Source organism: Bubalus kerabau, chromosome 8 (genome assembly GCF_029407905.1).
Source record: "Bubalus kerabau isolate K-KA32 ecotype Philippines breed swamp buffalo chromosome 8, PCC_UOA_SB_1v2, whole genome shotgun sequence".
Lineage (NCBI taxonomy): Eukaryota > Metazoa > Chordata > Mammalia > Artiodactyla > Bovidae > Bubalus > Bubalus kerabau.
This window is the reverse complement of record NC_073631.1, coordinates 22,515,232-22,535,329: the sequence shown is the minus strand read 5'-3', so window position 1 is coordinate 22,535,329 and position 20,098 is coordinate 22,515,232. Positions and strand designations below refer to the sequence as shown.

At 38.5% G+C, this 20,098-nt stretch overlaps 1 protein-coding gene across 1 annotated transcript in view; it reads left to right on the top strand.

Annotated features, from left to right (window-relative positions):
- The window catches only part of THSD7A (thrombospondin type 1 domain containing 7A), a 489,197-nt gene that overhangs the window by 307,468 nt on the left and 161,631 nt on the right, over positions 1–20,098 (top strand). Inside the window, exons 5-6 of the mRNA XM_055589867.1 lie at positions 4,514–4,669; positions 5,997–6,209. Of these exons, the coding sequence (XP_055445842.1) occupies positions 4,514–4,669; positions 5,997–6,209 (369 nt within the window). The remainder of the gene's footprint in view (positions 1–4,513; positions 4,670–5,996; positions 6,210–20,098) is intronic.

Below are 20,098 nucleotides of genomic sequence, written 5' to 3'. Positions count from 1 at the left end.
AAAGGATATGTAGGATCTCTGTGAAATTACAATTTCATGTGAATCTATACTTATCTCAGAATAAGACATTTAATTTGAAAAAAATTACATATTCACTATTCTTAGGGATTATACAAAGAGTATATTTTCACAATACCATATTGGCCTCATTACTGGAAACAAATGATTAAGTTTATCTCCTATAAGGAATTTTTGTCTATTGTGATACTCTATACAAATGCAAAATGTTTCAGACCTACAAAAATTGCTAAGTCTAGAAAATAAAATTCTTTTATGACCTTGTGAAGCATACAGAGTACATATAATTAAAAACCCTTTAAGTCATATGAGAACAATAAAATATCTCCTTTATTTTCAAGAGATCAACAATAAGACTTTAAAAAATCTAATGTATACTTCTTTGGACCTTATACTGGAAGAACAGTTTCTTAATAATTTCTAATAAAATTATATAAGAATGATGACTGGGCCATGCTAAAAAATTCAGTTCTCAATGTTTGAGAATAAGGGATCAGCAATAAATGCTATATTATGTAATATAAAACTGTAGGAGTTATATCTCACAGATTAATCTAGAACCTAATAAGATCTTCTGTGTCTGTTCTTTACTTCATTATTGAATCATACTGAATTCAGATAAATCTTGAGCCATTGCAAAAAATAAAAAAAGACAGCTTTTGAAGAGTTCAGCTCATACCTGTGATTTACATTAATAAGCATATACTGTTTGAAGGCATAGAGTTGACTCTGCTGAACCTATGTTTCTCACTACCCAAACCTCCTCTTACTTTCCCTGATGGTTTCATCCTGGTTACCTCCACTGGTCAGTCTGTATATTGGGCATGAGGCTTGAAGTGGTAGCCCCAATTTGCCACCTCTTTGTATGCCAGGGAAGGTCTAAGACAGAACCCAATCAGTTAGATCAACAATTGTGTGATTCATATTTGTAAAACTGGCTGAATACATTTATTTACAGTATCTTTTTTTAAATAAAAAAAAACTGAAACTGAAAAAAAAAACAAACCAGCATATACCAGATAAGAAAATCTACAGTGAAAATCACCAAAGGAATAGAATCGTACACAAATACATATTCTCCCCCTTGTGTTTATTTGATTAATGAAAGATAGATAGAAAGTTATCTGTGAAATTGAGGCTTTTATCAACTGAAAAAAATGCACAGTGTGAAAGTTGTGAATTAGGTTTTATTTGGGGCAAAATGAGGACTATAACCCAGGAGACAGCATTTTAGATAGCTCTGAGAAACCTCCAAAGAGGTAGGAGAGAAGGTCAGTGTATGTATGTGTGTATATATATATATATATATATATATATATATAATTTTGATGAAGGGAATACGTGCGATCAGGCACACATTTTTTGCAGAAGGTTGCTGCTAATCATAAGGAGCAGATGTCACTCTAAAGGATTTTAGTGTTTTTCTAGATATGAGGAGATGCAAGAAGTGGGCTCATAAAATCTTCTGAAACTATCTATCTGAAAGCCTGTCCTGTTAGTTTTACCCAGAGCACAGAGTGCCGCCTTCTGGGTCTCCACACTGAACCCCTTTCAGAGTGTGTTGAAGGTCAGCTGTCATAGCAGCTTGTGTTTAATCCTTGAAGAGGCAGATGGCAAGTGCCAATTTTTAGTTGGCACTGTTTTTCAAGAACTGTATTATCTTTGTGCTGAGTTGGCCAGCTTAGCAGAAGATTGTTAAGCATATTTTGCTTCAAGAAATACTTCCTTAAGCCTTTATTCATCATATTTCTTTCTTAGTAGTTAAAGAATTGTGAGTGATTATTCTTCTTTGTTTACTCAAAATACACCAAGTTAAAATTAAACTTTAGAAAAATGGCCAGGAATTAATGTTTTTATCTGTTTCCTTAATTAAAAAAAAAAAAAACAAAGCCTTGTTTCCTCCTAAAGTTTTCAACTTTCTATATAAAATAAAGTTCTTCAGGCTCTAACAGTTCTCACAATTGTATACTTTCCAACTCTAATTTCCAAAACTGTATGATAACACTGAACCATAAAGTTACTCTTAGTTCACTGAAAATAAAACACAGAGACTTTTCAAGTAAGTATACATATAAGCATTAATTTAAATCTGCCTGCAATGCAGGAGACCAGGATTCAATCCCTGAGTCACGAAGATCCCCTGGAGAAGGGAATGGCCATCAACTCCAGTACTCTTGCCTGGAGAATCCCATGGACAGAGGAGCCTGGTGGGCTACAGTCCATGGGGTCACAAAGAGTCAGACATGATTGAAGGACTAAAACTTTCACTAAAAGATTCCACAAATGAAGGAATTACGTTAACTGGAAGTTATAGGAGTTTTTCTATGTATTATAGACTTACATTAGTCAAGGTTCTCTGGAGAAACAGAACCAATAGGTTGTATATAAGTACATTATAGGAATCGGCTCCCAGAATCCTGGGAAGAAGGCCACTGGTGTACTTTCTGGTTTCCCAGAACCAGGAATTCTGATGTCCAAGAGCAGAAGATAGATATCCCAGATGAGGAAGAGAAAAAATGGACCTTCCTTCACTTTTTTGTTCTATTCAGACCTCAGTGGGTTGAATGATGCCCCACCCACAGTGGTGAGGAAAGTCTACGTTAGCCTACTGATTCAAATGCCAGTCTCTTCCAGAAATGACCTCACAGACACACCCAGAAACAGTGCTTCACCCTCCCTTAGCCCAGGCAAGTTGCCACATGAAATCAACCATCCCAAGATTCTTATGCCTGTAAGAATATTAAAAACAAATCATTTTATGTGAGATGCATATTATCAGTGTCATTTTTTTTTATATTCAGACAAATGAAGCATTTATTTCTGTACTTTCCGTCATTACTGTGCCAAGGGCTTTCATTGTTGGAAAGCAATCCAGTTAATCATTTTTGGCTTTGGCTAATGTTATGATACAAATTAGTAGCAATTCTGATAAACCTAAGTGAGAATGCTCATGGTGCTCATGTTAAGCAAGTTAGGGATGCCCAGTCATTTATTTTCACTTCATTGTGTATGGGAGGGGAGAAGGGGAAGGCTTTGACTCAGAAGGGAGGGAAATAAGTACTTCTTGGAGGAAAACTCTGTAGAATATTTTTCAGAACTGAAAAATGTGGCAGAAAGAGGAGTTAATATACTAGCCTTTATGATTGTGTGTGTTTCTGTATGTAGAAAGTTGAGGGATATGCAAGTACCTACAGTTTGCTTTAATATTTAAACTACAAGTAGATGTATTGAATATTTTTATTTAAAAGTTGGGATATTATAGTTTAAAATATTTTATTTTCTCTATGAACATCTATATGCAATCCCATGTAATTGGAATTTGATAGTCCTTAACATGGGCTTCCCTGCTGGTTCAGCTGGTAAAGAATTTGCCTGCAATGCAGAAGACCTGGGTTCAGTGGGTTGGGATGATCCCCTGGAGAAGGGAAAGGCTACCCACTCCAGTATCCTGGCCTGAAGAATTCCATGGACTGTATTGTCCATGGGGTCACAAAGAGTCGAACACTACTGAGTGATTTTCACTTCACTTTTACATAAAGAACCTAAGAGTTAAATCTCTTATTATGTCAGGCTTTTTGTGCTACGTGGATGGGCTTTTCAGAGTACCAGACTATAACAGAAGCTAGCTGTCATTAAAAGAAATGTGTGTCTAAGACATTTGCTTCTTTAAATTTTTATGACAGTAGTAAACTTGATTCTCTTCTGATGTCTTTATAGCTTCAAGTATCTTTCTCACTTAGTCATTTTTAACCAGAACTATGGACACCATCTGACATTAACTGTCAAATGTATGTGTTGTACAAAATAGCCAAATTGCAGTCATCAAAGGAAGAAAGAAGCATGGGCTAGCAGTATTTATCCACAGTTCATTGATCAACTCATGAACATACATGGACAGTTATAAATTAGTCCCTTTAGCAGTTCTGAGCTTTGGATCACATACGCAGGTGCTGTACTCTTGAAAGTTCTGGAAAGTACCTGGTGAGTCATGCAGTTGGAGATAGAGATGCCCCATTTGGTCCTTCATCATATCCACCAGGTACCTTTCTGTGGGCCAAAACAGAGACTATTGTGCCACAAGGCACTCAGTGGAGATTTTCCATAGACATTTATTTCCCCTCCTACTCTGTTCAGTCCTCCAAAGGAAATTCTACATTTTTAGATTCTGACTATAAAATTTTAGAAATAAAATTAGCCATAAGTATTGTTTTATTGGCTAGGAATATTAGACTCAGCATTATTAATTGCATAGTGGTGAAGCTGAAGATTAAACAATTTTAGGACTTCTAGCCCAGTTTCCTTTGATGACACTACATTGCTTCCTTTTCCCCCTTCTCCTTCTCCTTTTATTCTCAGGATGGAGCTGAGAAGCATTGAAGTAATGTCTTGGTGACACTTCTCTAAGCATTTTTCCTTCTTCATACACATAGAAGAATCATATTATTGACCAGTACTATGTTTAATGCTTAAGGGATCTCTCTTTGTCTCCAAACAGCCCCAAAACCAGTGGACCTGAAATCATGCACTGGCCCTGTCCCCAACACGACACAGCTGTGCCACATTCCCTGTCCTATTGAATGTGAGGTTTCACCTTGGACAGCGTGGGGACCTTGCACTTATGAAAACTGTAATGACCAGCAAGGCAAAAAAGGTATGTAATACTAAAATGGCATGCTTGAAACTCCCATCAATGGAGTCAAACCATGAATTATTAACAAACGCTGCTGCGTGTTCCTGTGATCATTTGTTGACAGTATTTTCTAGAATGGCTAAAGAGTACTGATTACAAAAGAAGTATAAACCCACTCTGGTAATGACACCAGAAGATAAAAACTGCAGAATGTAGGCGAGATGCTTATTATTTTAGACAACAGATGGAGAACATCTAAGGCAGTTGGTGCAGTGGTTAAGATGAGCTATGGTGTCATACTGACCTGAATCGGGAAACCTGTTCTGTCCTCTACTGTTTAGATAAGTTAATTAATGTACGTCTTTATCCCCTCATCTGTAAAAGTGATGTAATCTGATCTGGCACCCATGTTTTCTTTAAAGATCCAAGGAGATAAAACATAAAGCATTTATTTCATTGCTGACCCATAGCTAGTACCTAATAAATAGAACTCCTTATTATTTTAAGATGAGAAAATAATGACTATTACTTTTATGATGCAAATGTTATATCTGAAAGAAGTAAAATAAATGCAGTTGTTTCCCATGTGGTAGGCACGGTAGAGTGATTTTTCACATGATCTAGTAATTGAAAACACTTTTCTATTTTGTTTCAAAGGACAGCTTTCTAGTGATTCTAGTATGTTCACTTAGTAATAGACAGACTTACTAATTTTGTCATACAATGTCAGACAAGGCAACACTTAGGTGCTATTAAAGCACAGAGCAGGTCTTTGAATACTCCTCATTAGAACCCAGATGGATTATATCCCTAATTCAAATTTCTGGGGAGTCTAAAATCAACTAAGGCTCAAAGAGACAATTTCCTGAGATCATCCAACTTCTCAGAGGTTCCTTTTCAAGTTTAACCACATAAGCCTGTTGAGGAATTCAAAGTAATATCACTTTTATCGGTGTCATGAATATTTCTGAATAGCTTGAGATTTTATGGTGTCTTTGGAGATTTTATTGTCTTTTAACATTTTATAACTACAGACTTTCCAAATTAACCAAAAGCAAAATCTCTTCTCTCTTTTTCTCTCTCTCCAGCTCTTTTTATTTGCTTTATTTTTACTATAGTAAGCTAACACCAAAAGTCTCTCTTTGGCCATTTGTTCATTCATTTATTCATCTAATAAATTATTAATGAGCTCCTATTAAACTAGAGTTTGGGGATACACTAGTGAATAAAGCACATATGAATTTTACCCTTTATCCTTATCCTGCTTTCACTTAGGGTTTCATTCAGCCTTCTGAAATATTCAACCCATGATGGTAACAAAGAATATTTTCCTTCCCCAACAATTCAGGTTTCAAACTGAGGAAGCGGCGCATCACCAATGAGCCCACTGGAGGCTCTGGAGGCACTGGGAACTGCCCTCACTTACTGGAAGCCATTCCCTGTGAGGAGCCATCCTGCTATGACTGGAAAGCGGTGAGGCTCGGCGACTGTGAACCAGATAATGGCAAGGAGTGCGGTCCAGGCTCCCAAGTTCAGGAGGTTGTGTGCATCAACAGTGATGGTAAGAAAGATTATCTGTCCTCCTTTTATTTTATGGTTGTTTTGTTTGACCCTGGAGAAATACTTTTCCTTATGTTAAAATATCATGTCTTCTCGCGTCATAGCTGGTTCTGTTTACAAACACAGAAACAACTACCCCTTCCATCCTTTCTTCCTGTTTCTTCTCTTTCTCTCTTTCATTTTTTCTGATGGTGGCTGTGGAGAGGGTCTTTAAACAATCACAGGGTATTTTCACTTTTAAAACAAGTAACATGCAATAAGAAACCATCATCAAGACAAGGTGTAAAAACAATGATAGGTAACATTTTTCTAAGATTTTTTAATTTGCCACAGAAAGTGATATGTAAATAAAGAAGGGTTGTTAGCTTTGGTTGACTTGATTTGAGAAGCCTTCATCTCCCACCCTGATACTGTGTCTTAGTAATGATTACCAAGCCATGATTCCTATTGCAGCCTAGAGTTCCTCCTGAATCAACCTTCTGAACTCTGGGACTCTCCCTTCCAGGAATGTCATAGAGTCCCCCCCAGGTGAGGATTTTCCACAAAGTTCTCTTCTTGAACCATAGGAATTACCCAGGACTTTTACAACTGATTTTTGTTTGATAAAATATACTGTCTTGCTCTCAGCCTTGACTGAAGATTTTTGCATCCTTTCCAAGTGTGATGCTACTGTTTCAGGGAGATTCCCCCTGACTCTTTAGCAATCCCTGAATTACACTTAGGAAACACAGAACTCCCCCAGACGTAGTGTAAATCTCTGGCTAAAATTGTCTCTAAGGTCCCTTCCGACTCTGGAATCCTGTGACTGCACATCAGAGCAGCGTGAGCACCACGCTGCAGGGCCCCGTGGATGACGGTTGCTGCTGTTTGCAGCCTACGCAGAAACGTTCTGGTGCCCCCACAGGGCCACTGGAGCATCTGGTAACCGTCATGATTCCTTCTATCCTATTTTCTTCCAGCAAACAGAATCTTTTCCTCCTGTGACTCAATCACTGCTCAGTAGAGAAGGATACTCTCTGGGGTAAGAGACTGACAAGCACTGCCAGTACTGAGAAATGAGCCTTTCAACTTTGAAACGTGCAGTGTTGTCTTTGTCTGGTGTCTCAGGTAGTCGAGCAGGACCGCATCAGGTAAAATCTGAACCGGCACTGGAGGCTGGAAGGTGAATGTGAAGGGGATTAGAGCTCCAGATACTTGACAGTAAATGTTGCTCTTTTCTCTATAGATATAATTAGTTACGATACATCCTCTCTTTAGCTTGTACCCAGTTCTACTCTAAAGGGCAAGAAAAGAGGATTAACATCTAGGAGAAAGGACGCAAATGGAACGCATCCTGCTGTGTTTATAAACCCACTTCAAATCCTAATTTGAATCAAATGACACTACATTACCATGTGAGTTGCTGGAAAAGCAGTAAGGGTCATATTTATTTTAGCATCATTAGTAACTCCCTTAATGATACTGCTTCTTGATTCCTTTTCCTCAATTTAAATAATTTTTCTTAACCTCCTAGAGACCTAGGGAGAAACTGGGATCCCAAGTATTATTAAAAGTATATCTATGTGGGCTAGGATGAAAACAGCTCTAAGATGAAAAGTTAACTGTGCATGGAACTTCTGGCAAAATGTTATAAAATGAACAATCAGATCTTACGTATCGCAGTGGTCTTCCTGGATGTTTGTACAAATTGAATACGTTTGAAATATACTAGAGGAGCTGACTATTTTAAAAACATTAGTGATTAATTTTGTCAGGTAAAAAATATTTTGTAGGACAATCACTTCCCAAATTTTCTTATGGAACGTTGAGACAAGCAGACAAATGAGTTAGCTATGTCTAGTTACATTGAAAAATAATGTATGTCATAATCTGAAATACAAGTTGATAACTCAGTATACATAAGGCAGATTTCACTTTGTCCACCAAACAACAACAATGAATTTTAAAAAGGTAAGAAATGTGTTACTGAAATTCAGTTTGTTATTATTGTTCTTTATCAGGACATCTCCTCTGTCATTATGTTTTACTCCCTGACATATATTATTAGTTGTAGGGCAACTCAATACTTTAGCTGGCTCAACTACAGAAATGTATAAAATCAAGAGAATCTCTGATTATAGATCCTAGAGCTGTTCAAATTTATTATACCTGAAACATGATTGCACTGCTAGGATCAGCTCAAAAGCTGGGGACCTGTAAGTGCTGTACGAGTATTATCATGTGGTCATCTGGTAAAGTGTTTAGCAGCTGCATTGAATGTCATTTTGTAATTAAATCGAGCCCAGGGAATTAAAGTTGATTAGTTGTACAGACTGTACCTCCAGGCCTGTCTGTGGCTATAGATTTTGTTTTATAATTAAGTTACAGCTCAACTAGGGAAATGAGGAATTAGAGCCTGTGAATCTAACAAATAATTAAAAAAAAATCTTTTTTCTCCCACCTTCCTCACAAATTTCACAACTTTGTTAATGATCACAAAGTGTCTAAAGTCTCTTTTCTTCTGAATTATTCTTTACCAGGCTTTTGAGATCATTAGGATTTGCCGCTTGCTGTTATTGTTCATTTTCCCAGCTGACTCCTAAGGAGCAGGATTGGGAAAGAGTTGGAAGAACCCCCAAGAGAAGTTTTGTGTAGATTCTCTGACAGAGGGGTGTAACAAAAATGAGAGACAAAGGAGAACTCAAGGAGGCAATTAGCCTCTCCAGAAAGAGAAGAACGTTTTATGTGTAACAGAAAAAAAAAATATTACTCATAATTAAAAGACCTTCAGAAAAGCAGTGCCAGATCTCTGAGCACAAAGGCAAGAACTCTGCACAAAAGGTCTGGGGTGATGGGGCAGGGGGCAAGTGGGATCCTCAAGGATGCTGAATCTGTGAGCAAACCCAGAATCTGCCTTCTTCCAGGTTTGGCAGGATTTGTCTGTGTTTTATTTAAAGGTGTAAATTGATGAGGCAACTGTACTTTGTTTCCCAAATTGGTTCCTTAGAGACAGAAAGAAAGCAAGGCTATCAGGCTGAAAGTGAAAAATAGTCTGTGATCTTACTGATTATGTAAGGATACTGTAAATCAAATATTGTTTCCATATAAGATGATATAAAATCATACTATCCATATAAAATGATGCTATCCATATTTCATTATCATGTGTTCTGTTCCAGGAATCTGAGTACTGATACCTTTCTGTGTGAATTTCAAAACTACTGTTTTCCTGGAGTTTCTATGCTACCTTTCTCATTTTTATCCACATGAGTAAAAGTTAACATCTAACCAGTGACACTGACATGGATGAGTCATATTCACACTTGACAGAGATTTTTATGAAACCCTAAAATAATATTTTTATAGAAGTAAATCAATACAATCCCTGATTACACAGCTACTAATATTAATAGTACAGTAGTAAGAGCAGTATCCAGCCATGACCTCCAAGTGTATTATACTGTTCTTGAAGCTCAATTCCTTCCTCTTCTGTTAGGTAAAGTGTGTCAAAATTCAACTAACTGGGAATGTCATGATTATATAGACAACCTTAAATTATTGCAATTCATTTGTTAAGAGTAACTGACTTACTCTAAATGTCATTAACAACAAATGTTTAACATACACCTGAACCCTGATTGTAGCACACCATTGTGTCATGCCACTGTGGTTAAAAACTATTGGATTTCTAAGAATGTCAACAGATTTTTCATGTATACATAATTTTAGGGCTTTCCAGGTGGCTCAGTGGTAAAGAATCTGCCTGCCAGTGCAGGAGACACAAGAGACACAGGTTCAGTCCCTGAGTTGGGAATATCCCCTTGATTAGGAAAAGGCAACCCATTCTAGTATTCTTGCCCGGAAAATCCCATGGACAAAGGAGCCTGGCAGGCTATAGTCCATAGGGTTGCAAAGAGTCACACATGACTGAGCGACTGAGCGTGCACATAAATAACATTAGATGTTTTAAGTCATCTATAGATAGATATGAGATATATGTACATATGTGTATTTTCATTATATGCAAGTATTTTTTCAAATTACCCTATAAGGTGCTAGATCTGCTTTGGCAAAGGGTATCCTGGATCCCCCAGTATCAAAATCTCCTTAAGTGTGCTATAAATCCAGATTCCTGTCTTATCTACAGACTCACTTAATTACAATATACAGAGGCAAGTCCCAGAAAGCTGCATTTTTATGGAGATTTCTGGATAATTCTGATACATGCACAATGAAGTTTGTGAACCCCTCTACTAAAATGAGAACAGGATTGTTTTGGTGGAACCTAGGAACTGACTCTTTTATCCAAAGACTCCCAGCACCAAAGCAAACTGGCTGGATTTGGGTAATGCTGAAGAAGACATAAGGTTAAGACAACTAAGAGCGTAGTACTGAAGCAGGTCTTTAAAGTAAATTTTTCTGCCTGTTTTGGGAACCATTTCTGTATATCGGCAAAAGTTCCAGAAGGACAAACTGTGAAAGATGGTTGAAGATGACTCTAATATCCCAAGCACTGGCTTGTCATATGACTTCTTAGTCTTTCTTAATTTTTACCACCAATTTCTTCCTCTCCTTCATGGAACGAGATATGTGTCCGCCTATGAGTAGAAGGAAGGAGAGACTTGAATACTATTTCTTCCCCAAGCAGTTCATGTTGTACTTCTTTTTTCCCAGGAATTCATTATTAAGAGGAATGTAAAACCTGGTATCCTGAAGTAAATCAGGAATAAGCACCTAAAAAGTATGGAAAATTTTTGTCTCTGGAAAACAGGACTCGGTATGGGGAGAAATGGGGCAAGCCTGTTCTATTTTAAGCCTTGTTGTACATACAATGCATATGCAATTTGCAAATCATGTAAATGCTGAATTAATTTGTCCAAATATATATTTATTAGAGAACAACAGTTTGGAGGGGGATAGAGGTATTTGGAAAAGAGTATAAGAGGTAAGGAGGAAATCATCCCAGGAATAGAGATTACAAAGCTTCTAGTTGAAACTAATATTTGGTCTGATTGAGAATATTCATGAGCTGCCCTAGAGACATAGACCATGTCAAGGATTGGGATGCCAACAGTTGATTAAGGATGTGCTCTTAGGGAAAGCCAGTAAGAAAATGGGGAATGAAGAAGCAAAATAATGAAAGGGGAGTGTGTCTTGGGTACCCAAGACCACCCCCAGGTTCTTTAATTAAGGAGAGGAACTTACAGAACTCAGTATGTGATTTATTTTGTCAAAAGGACACAAAGCAAAAGCAGCAAAAGAAAAAAGGCACACGGGGCAAAGTCTGGAGAAAACAAAGTCCAGGCTTCTGAGAGTCCTCTCCCAACAAAATCACATAGAATGTGTGTCATTTTCCATCTGTGAATTGTGACATGTGTGAAGTGTTGTCTACCAGGAGAGCTCATCTGAGCCCAGGAGTCACGAGTTTGTATTGACTCAGCCATGAGGTCACCTTCTGTTTGTGTGCTGTGCTCAGTTGTGTCCGACTCTTTGCTACCCTAAGGTCTAGCACACCAGACTCATCTGTCCATGTGATTTCCCAGACAAAAATACTGGAATGGGTTGCCATTTCCTCCTCCCAGTGGATCTTCCTGACCCAGGGATCAAACCCCGTCCCGTGCATTGGCAGGTGGATTCTTTATCACTGAGCCACTAGGGAAAGCCTGACCTGCTAAGTAGCACATACCAAAATTGCAGACTCCCACAAGGAAAGCAGTCTTTCAGTCTAAGCAGCAATTATTTGTAAAAATGCTTTAGGCACAGTGACCAAAATTTTAATTATTTAGAGAACACGGAAAGTGAAAGTCGCTCAGTTGTATCTGACCCTTTGCAACTCCATGGACTGTCCATGGAATTCTCCAGGCCAGAATACTGAAGTGGGTAGCCTTTCCCTTTTCCAGGGGATCTTCCCAACCCAGGAACTGAACCCAGGTCTCCCGCATTGTGGGCAGATTCTTTACCAGCTGAGCCAGAAGGGAAGCCCAAGACCACTGGAGTGGGTAGCCTATCCCTTCTCCAGGGAATCTTCCCGACCCAGGAATCAAACTGGGGTCTCCCTCATTGAAGGTGGATTATTTACCAACTGAGCTATCAAGGAAGCCCAGAGAACATAGAGCCCTGCAGATATTCAAGTTTCCAGATACAAGCCACGGGCCAGCTGAGTGATCAAGAGTGTCTAAGGATAACAGTCTCAGACCTGCTAAGTGAACTCCTTTCTGCACAGAGAAGCACCAAAGTTTCAGACACAGTCTAAGCAGGTGAGACACTCTGGATTGTAGATTAAATCCCAAAACTTATAGTTTTAAAAATAAAGGAGCTGGGATTTTATACTCTCAAACCAGTCAACCACTGGCCCACAGATGCTATCTGGAAGGAGGAAGGTGGGTCCAGGAAACTTCCAGCTATTATGACATAATTGTTCGTGAATTCTCCAGTGAAATTTAAATAATTCTATTTTAAGTTATATGGAAAGTGGAATTTCAGAAGGCTCAGAAACTTAAAAACACCCAAGTAGCAGGCATTGAGGTTGTTCAATAGTTGAAAATGTTGACATATCTTTTCAAGAACTTGAAATTGAAAAACCTATTCTTAAATATTTTTGCTTTTTTCCATCAGGATAATACCCTTTGTGCTGTATCTTTCCATAATTATTATCAATAATGTACAAGAACCTCGTAATGCAGAAGGAGGAGTGATGAAAACGTCGGTTAAAATTTGTGTAAGTTTAGAAGGAAAGCTAACCTATGACTTGCTCCTAAAACTGACAAGAACTTGAGTTCAGATCAATTGAAATATCTGTAGAACACAATTTCAAAACCGTGATCATTCTTTGGAACTGGAATCTACTTCTTAACACAAATTACATAGCCATTACGTGGAAAAGCTGATCTTTTTAAATGCATGAATATGTCCTATAACTGAATTGTTTTTCCATAATTTAGGCAATAAATCAACTAAGGAGTTTCCTTCCTGTAGAATGCTATGTCATTTAATGTGTTTGGAATATAATTAGGTTGGATATTATGCTTAAATCTAAGCTCTCTTACTTTACAATTAGGATCATCTAACACTGTTGGTAAGAGTTTGTTTCCTATAATTCGGTTGAGATTCTCTATTCAATTTGTTGTAAAGATGAAAGTCATTATAGCCTTTTTACAAAGTTTAAGACAACAAGCTATTCTTCAGTGTTGGCTTGTAGTAATCGCAGTTTTATTCTGGTCTTAAAAAATCTGGCATCAGATGTCCTGATCTAGCTTTGTGCATTTGTATATGTAAGTGTGTGTGGAATGTATGGATCTCCCTGGTGGCTCTGTGGTAAAGAATCCGCCTGCAATGCAGGAGACACAGGTTGTACCCCTGGGTCAGGAAGATCCCCTGGAGGAAGAAATGGCCATCCACTTCAGTATTCTTGCCTGGGAAATTCCATGGAGTAGCCTGGCGGGTCTCAAGAGTCAGACACAACTGAGCATGCATGCATGTGTGATATGTATATTATGTTTTGATATGATATAAATAAAAAATACTTTTTTATTTGTAAGGATGTCATCAGGATTGAGCCAGTGTTCTATTGCCTAGCAGTATCTTAGCAAAGAGCAGAGTTTTATAAGGAAGTTTCTTCTTTAAAGTAGGATAGTTATAGCAGAAACCTCGAATGAAAGTTAAGTGAACAGTAGTTTGCTAACCACTTAACTGGATGATATAAATCTCTCACTGAGTGTTATTTACCACTTGAAATGGCAAATGCAAGAGAAAGAAAATAGCTTTTCACTTTATCATAAGTGGTCAAGTGCCTTAACATAACCCAGGGCAGCCAGTTTTCTCATAGCTGGGGCAGTAAAAGCCAGTATGATAGAAGACACATCTTTCAATCATTTAAACTGGAGTTTGACTGTTAAACCTAACAGATTCTCCTAACAGATTAATCTATCTAACAGATTCTCATCCCTTCCACTGTCTCTCTCTCTTATTTGCCTCTGTGACTTTGTTTATCTTGTAATCTCCTCTAGCTGACTTTGTTTCCCCTGATTTCATTGAGTCTCCATCCCTCTGATTTCTTTCCTACCTCTCAGGTCATGTGTCATGTAACTGTTGCCGGGCAGTAAACCACCTCGAAACTCACTGGCTGAAACAAAACTGATTAGGATTTCTCGTGATTCTTCCGAGTTCCTGTTCGGGTTTGACTGTGCTCACTTGCAGAGGTTTGGCTGTGCCTGGAGCCAGATGCAAGGTGGACCCCCTCACATATTTTCCAGCTGATGTGAACTGCCCACTGAGGTGTGTTGGTGCTTCTTGACAGAGGCTCTCATTCTCACTTAGTCTAGCAGCTTCCTTACATGGTGGATGTAGGGCACTGCTTTAAAAGGACGGAAACAGAAGCTGACAAGACTCTTGAGCTTGTCCGATGTTACTTCTGCCACATTCTTTTGGTCAAAAGAAGTCCCAAAGACAACTCAGATTTAATGAAGATAGAAACAGGCTCTACCGCTTGATGAGAGACATTACAAAGAATTGTGGCAAAGGATTTAATTTACCACTGTCCACCATCTGGTCACAGTTGTTTGCATTTCTCTAAAGTGCAAGGTACTCCCCCTTTTCACCTGAGACTATCAAAATTCTCAGGCAGTTACATCATCAGGCTTAAAGTTTACTATCTCATGATCTGCATCTAGTTCAAATGTAGACGAGGTATCTCAGGGACAACGGTTCAGGTGCAGCGACTCTTTTTTTGGCTTCCTGGGTGGCTCAGGGTTTAAAGAATCTGCCTGCAATGCAGGAGACACAGGAGATGTCTGTCTGGTACCTGAGTGGGGAGGATTCCCTGGAGAAGGAAAATGGCAACCCATTTCAGTATTCTTGCCTGGGAAATCCCACGCACATAGAAGTCTGGCGGGCTTCATTCCATGGGGTCACAAAAGTCAGACGTGACTGAGTGACCAAGCACTCACACACACACTCTTTTTTATTTGTATTCTTTTTTACATATATGCTTTGAGCTTTTATTTTTAAATGAGCTATTTTTCCCCTGGAGGCAATTTGTCAAATTCTTTCCTGTGCATTTCAAAGTCATTTAGTGCTATTCTTTAATTATTTTAAAGAATAAAATAATTAAATAAATAAAATAATTAAAGAATATTCTTTAATTATTAAAAAATTCTTTTTTTTTTTGAGGAGAAAAAATAAATCATAAAATATAAAAATAAATATATAACCTTGAAGTGAAGTGAAAGTCCCTTGGTCATATCCAACTCTTTGTGACACCATGGACTATACAGTCCATGGAATTCTATAGGCCAGAATACTAGAGTGAGTAGCCATTCCCTTCTCCAGGGGATCGTCCCAACCCAAGGATCAAACCCTGGTCTCTAGCATTGCAAAAATAAAATAACAGTCTCATCTGATCAGATTAAAATTATAGAACTTGACATCTTAAACAGAATTGTACTTTGTATCTTCCACATAATACCCCCTCCACAAACACAAAATTATTTCCTATGATAGGATTAGAGTGTTTATTTTTTAAAATTGTAAATGTTCAAGTGCTTTTGTCTCTAACTTGAATATCATTATTCCTTTCTTTTTTCTGTGAATTTAGAAAGTACTCAGTCCTACAGAATCAGTTTATCTGAATGAATTATTTAAGGTGTCAAAACATGGAAAACATAACCCTCATATTGAAAGATATTTCAGTTTGTAGATATAATAAAAAGTTTAATCATTCAGATAATTTCCCCCAAAAATGAAACCCTTTCTTCCCTCCCCTGACATACACATTTCTTCAAGGTCTTACTCTACATTAGTGCATGCTTTTCACAGAGTGATTTGTGAAAAATGGTTTTCCTTAAGATAAAGATTTCATACAATCCTTGTTTTATGTTACTTGTCGCAAAGAACCTGATTTCACATTGAAATCGAAATTTATGGTTTCTAGGTGTGGCTATTCTCAAGTCTCAGGAATTTGAACAAAAAAGACAAGATACCTTCTCCGCACATACAACATACAATGATGTAACAGGGAGCAGAAAATCAGAATAGACTCAAAGATGAGAAAAACAGGAAGCGTTCAGCAGTCCGTGGCCTACACCAGTTCTGAAACCCAGCCTGTCTCCCGTATATCAGGGGAGGGAAAATTCCTTGATCTAAGCCAGTTTTTGTTCCTTGAGAGTGGTTCCCTAGTCCATTTTACTCCTTGGCTCTTTGTTCTTCACTTCTTCACTTCTGGATTTTCCATAAGATGTCTCGCCTTTTCCATAAGAAATGCACATTTATAGCTGAGGGACTCCCTTAGTCTGCCTTCTCCTGAACCAGAGAGCCTGGAATTCTTTTATTCATTTTGAAACGTTTCAATTTCTCGAAGACCAAGGTGACAGTGTTTTTATCAATACAGCCCTGTCAAAATGTGGGTTTCTTAAGAATCTCATTGGAGGTCACTCTCTGGTACCAAAGCCATATCCATAATGTGGATAATTTGTTTTTGGAAAAAACCTCTCTTGATTTTGGGCCATGTATGAGGCTGCTGTGGAAACTACCTTTAAGAATTTTAGAGGCCTTTTAAAGGACAGAGAGTCTTCTAAATACCACAATTTTCCTGAGGTCTTATCAAAGAACTTTTAGCTGCATCCTTGAATTGATTTTTATCTTAGGCCATTTATGACTCTGAAAATCTTTCTCTCTTCTTCTAACTAGAAAAAAGAAACTATTTTATTTTCTATTTCAGCACATTATGGCATCATCATAATTCCAACTGTACATTGAGTTATTCTTTTTATAGTTTATTTCTCTCTATAGCATGTGATTCTCAGTGGAAAAAAGTTAAATTGACATTTTTTAACATCTTTCCCAGAAACATGTGGATTCATAGGTTCATTTAATATTTTCTATCTTGCAAGTTTCTATAAGCAACAGTTCTGCCAATTTTTCCAAAATATGTAATGTGAGACTCTGACTCCATCCTCTGTTAATCTTCTCACCTACTTTTCAGCCTTTACTACATTTTGGCCATGCTACCTGTTTTGTTGTTGTTGTTGTTGTTATTGTTCAGTCGCTAAGTTGTGTCTGACTCTTTGTCACCCCATGGACTGTAGCACATCAGCTGATGCTGTTAATAACAGACTCCTCTGTCCTTCACCAACTCCTGGAGTTTGCTCAAGTTCATGTCCATTGAGGTAATATTTTAGGTTTATGTTTCAGAAGACCCCATTTCTAGGTACTGAGTTCTGTACCAGATCTGTATGCTGCATAGCAAACCACCCTTAAACTTAACAAATTTTTTTCCTCAATTCTATTGGTTGGCTGGGCCTCTTTGGTTCTCTTTGGTTCCTCCTCGGCTCACTGGTCAGGTATAGTGCACTGGAGGGCTGTTGTGGATGGTGTCTAAATTGGCCTCAATAATATCAGAGAAGGAACCTTGTTTTTCCTCCCTGTGTGTTCTCATCACCAGTGGACTAGACTGGCTTAGTCTCAAGGTGATCATAGACTGGTGTTCCAACAGGGCAAAACAAGCGAAAGACCTTATAATGCCTGGATTCTGGGGCAGCCATAAGATTACTTCTACCACTTTCTTTGGGTCAAAGCCAGACACTGGGCTAGCCATATTCAAGGGATACTGGACTCAATTATACTTTTTGATGGAAGGTACTTGTCAGAATTTGTCTACCACAGGCTACTTCTGTTTCCAGTATGCTATATTCCTTCTGTGCTTCTTCCTTAAATGTTAAGATTCCCCTTCAGCCTTCTGTTTTTGAGTTCTACCTGATAGCTCCAGCTAAACCCTACTGGCATTTCCAAATTAGTATGTACCAAAGTGAAATTCATCATCTTCCCTCCAAAATTGTTTTTTCTTCCTGGTTTCCTCCTCTCACTCATAGCACCAAGATTTACTCAGTCCTGTTGATAGAGTCAAAACTGTGAGGAGACATAAAGGAGGCAAAGAAGTCACTCCATGAGAATTTGGGGAGATAATGTCCTAGGCAGTTGTTCTCCAATTGTTCAGTTATGTCTGACTCTGAAACACCATGGACTGCAGCATGCAAGGCTTTCCTGTCCTTCACTATCTCCTGGAGTTTGCTCAAACTCATGTCTATAGATTTGATGATGCCATCCAGCCATCTCATCCTCTGTTGCCCCCTTCTCCTCCCGCCTTCAGTCATTCCCAGCATTAGGGTTTTTTCCAATGCGTCGGCTTTCATATCAGGTGAACAAAGTATTGGAGCTTCAGCTTCAGCGTCAGTCCTTCCATTGAAAATTCAGGATTGATTTTCTTTAGGATTGACTGGTTTTATCTCCTTGAAGTCCAAGGGACTCTCAATAGTCTTCTCCAGCACCACATTTTGAAACACATTTCTTTGGTACTCAGCCTTCTTTATGCTCCAACTCACATCCATACATGACTACTGGAAAAACCATAGCTTTGACTAGATGGACCTTTGTCAACAAAGTGATGTCTCTGCTTTTTAATATGCTGTCTAGGTTTGCTGTAGATTTTCTTCCAAGGAGCAAGCATTTTTTAATTTCATGTCTGCAGTCACCATCCACAGTCATTTTAGAGCCCAAGAAAATAATATCTGTCACTATTTCCACTTTTGACCCCATCTATTTGTAATGAAAGATGGAGTCAGATGCTATGATCTTAGTTTTTTGAATGTTGAGTTTTAAGCCAGCTTTTTCACTCCTCTTCCACCTTCATTAACAGGCTCTTTAGTTCCCCTTCACTTTCTGCCTTTAAGGTGGTACCATCTGCATATCTGAGGTGGTCGATATTTCTCCTGGAATCTTGATTCCAGCTTGTGCTTCATCCAGCATGGCATTTCACCTGATGTACTCTGCATATAAGTTAAACAAGCAGATGATGATATTGCTTTGATATATTCCTTTCCCAATTTTGAGCCAGTCCATTGTTCCATGTCTGATTATAACTGTTGCTTCTTGACCTGCATACCGTTTTCTCAGGAGGCAGGTAAGGTGGTCTGGTATTCCTGTCTCTTTAAGAATTTTCCAGTTTGTTGTGATCCACACAGTCAAAGGCTTTGACATAATCAATAAAACAGAAGCAGATGTTTTCCTGGAATTTTCTTGCTTTTACTATGATCCAAACAGATGTTGGCAATTTGATCTCTGGTTCCTCTGCCTTTTCTAAGTCCAGCTTGTATATCTGGAAGTTCTCCGTTTGTGTTCTATTGAACACTATGCTGCTGCTACTGCTGCTAAGTCACTTCAGTCATGTCCGACTCTGTGCGACCCCATAGACAGCAGCCCACCAGGCTCCTCTGTCCATGGGATTCTCCAGGCAAGAACACTTGAGTGGGTTGCCATTTCTTTCTCCAATGCATGAAAGTGAAAAGTAGAAGTGAAGTCGCTCAATCATGTCCGACCCTCATTGACCCCATGGACTGCAGCCCACCAGGCTCCTCCATCCATGGGATTTTCCAGGCATGAGTACTGGAGTGGGGTGCCATTGACTTCTCCATTGAACACTATAGCTTGAAGCATTTAAGCGTGAACTTGCTAGCATGTGAGATGAGTGTGATTGTGTGGTAGTTTGAGCATTCTTTGACATTGCCTTTCTTTGGGATTGGAATGAAAACTGACCTTTTCCAGTCCTGTGGCCACTGCTGAGTTTTCCAAATTTGTTGGCATATTGCGTGCAGCACTTTCACAGCATCATCTTTTAGGATCTCAAATAGCTCAGCTGGAATTCCATTACCTCCACTAGCTTTGTTCATAATGATGCTTCCTAAGGCCCACTTGACTTCACATTCCAGGATGTCTGGCTCTAGATGAGTGATCACACCATCATGGTTATCTGGATCATTATGACATATTCTATACAATTCTTCTGTTATTCTTGCCACCTCTTCTTAATCTCTTCTGCTTCTGTTAGGTCCATACCATTTCTGTCCTTTATTGTATACATCT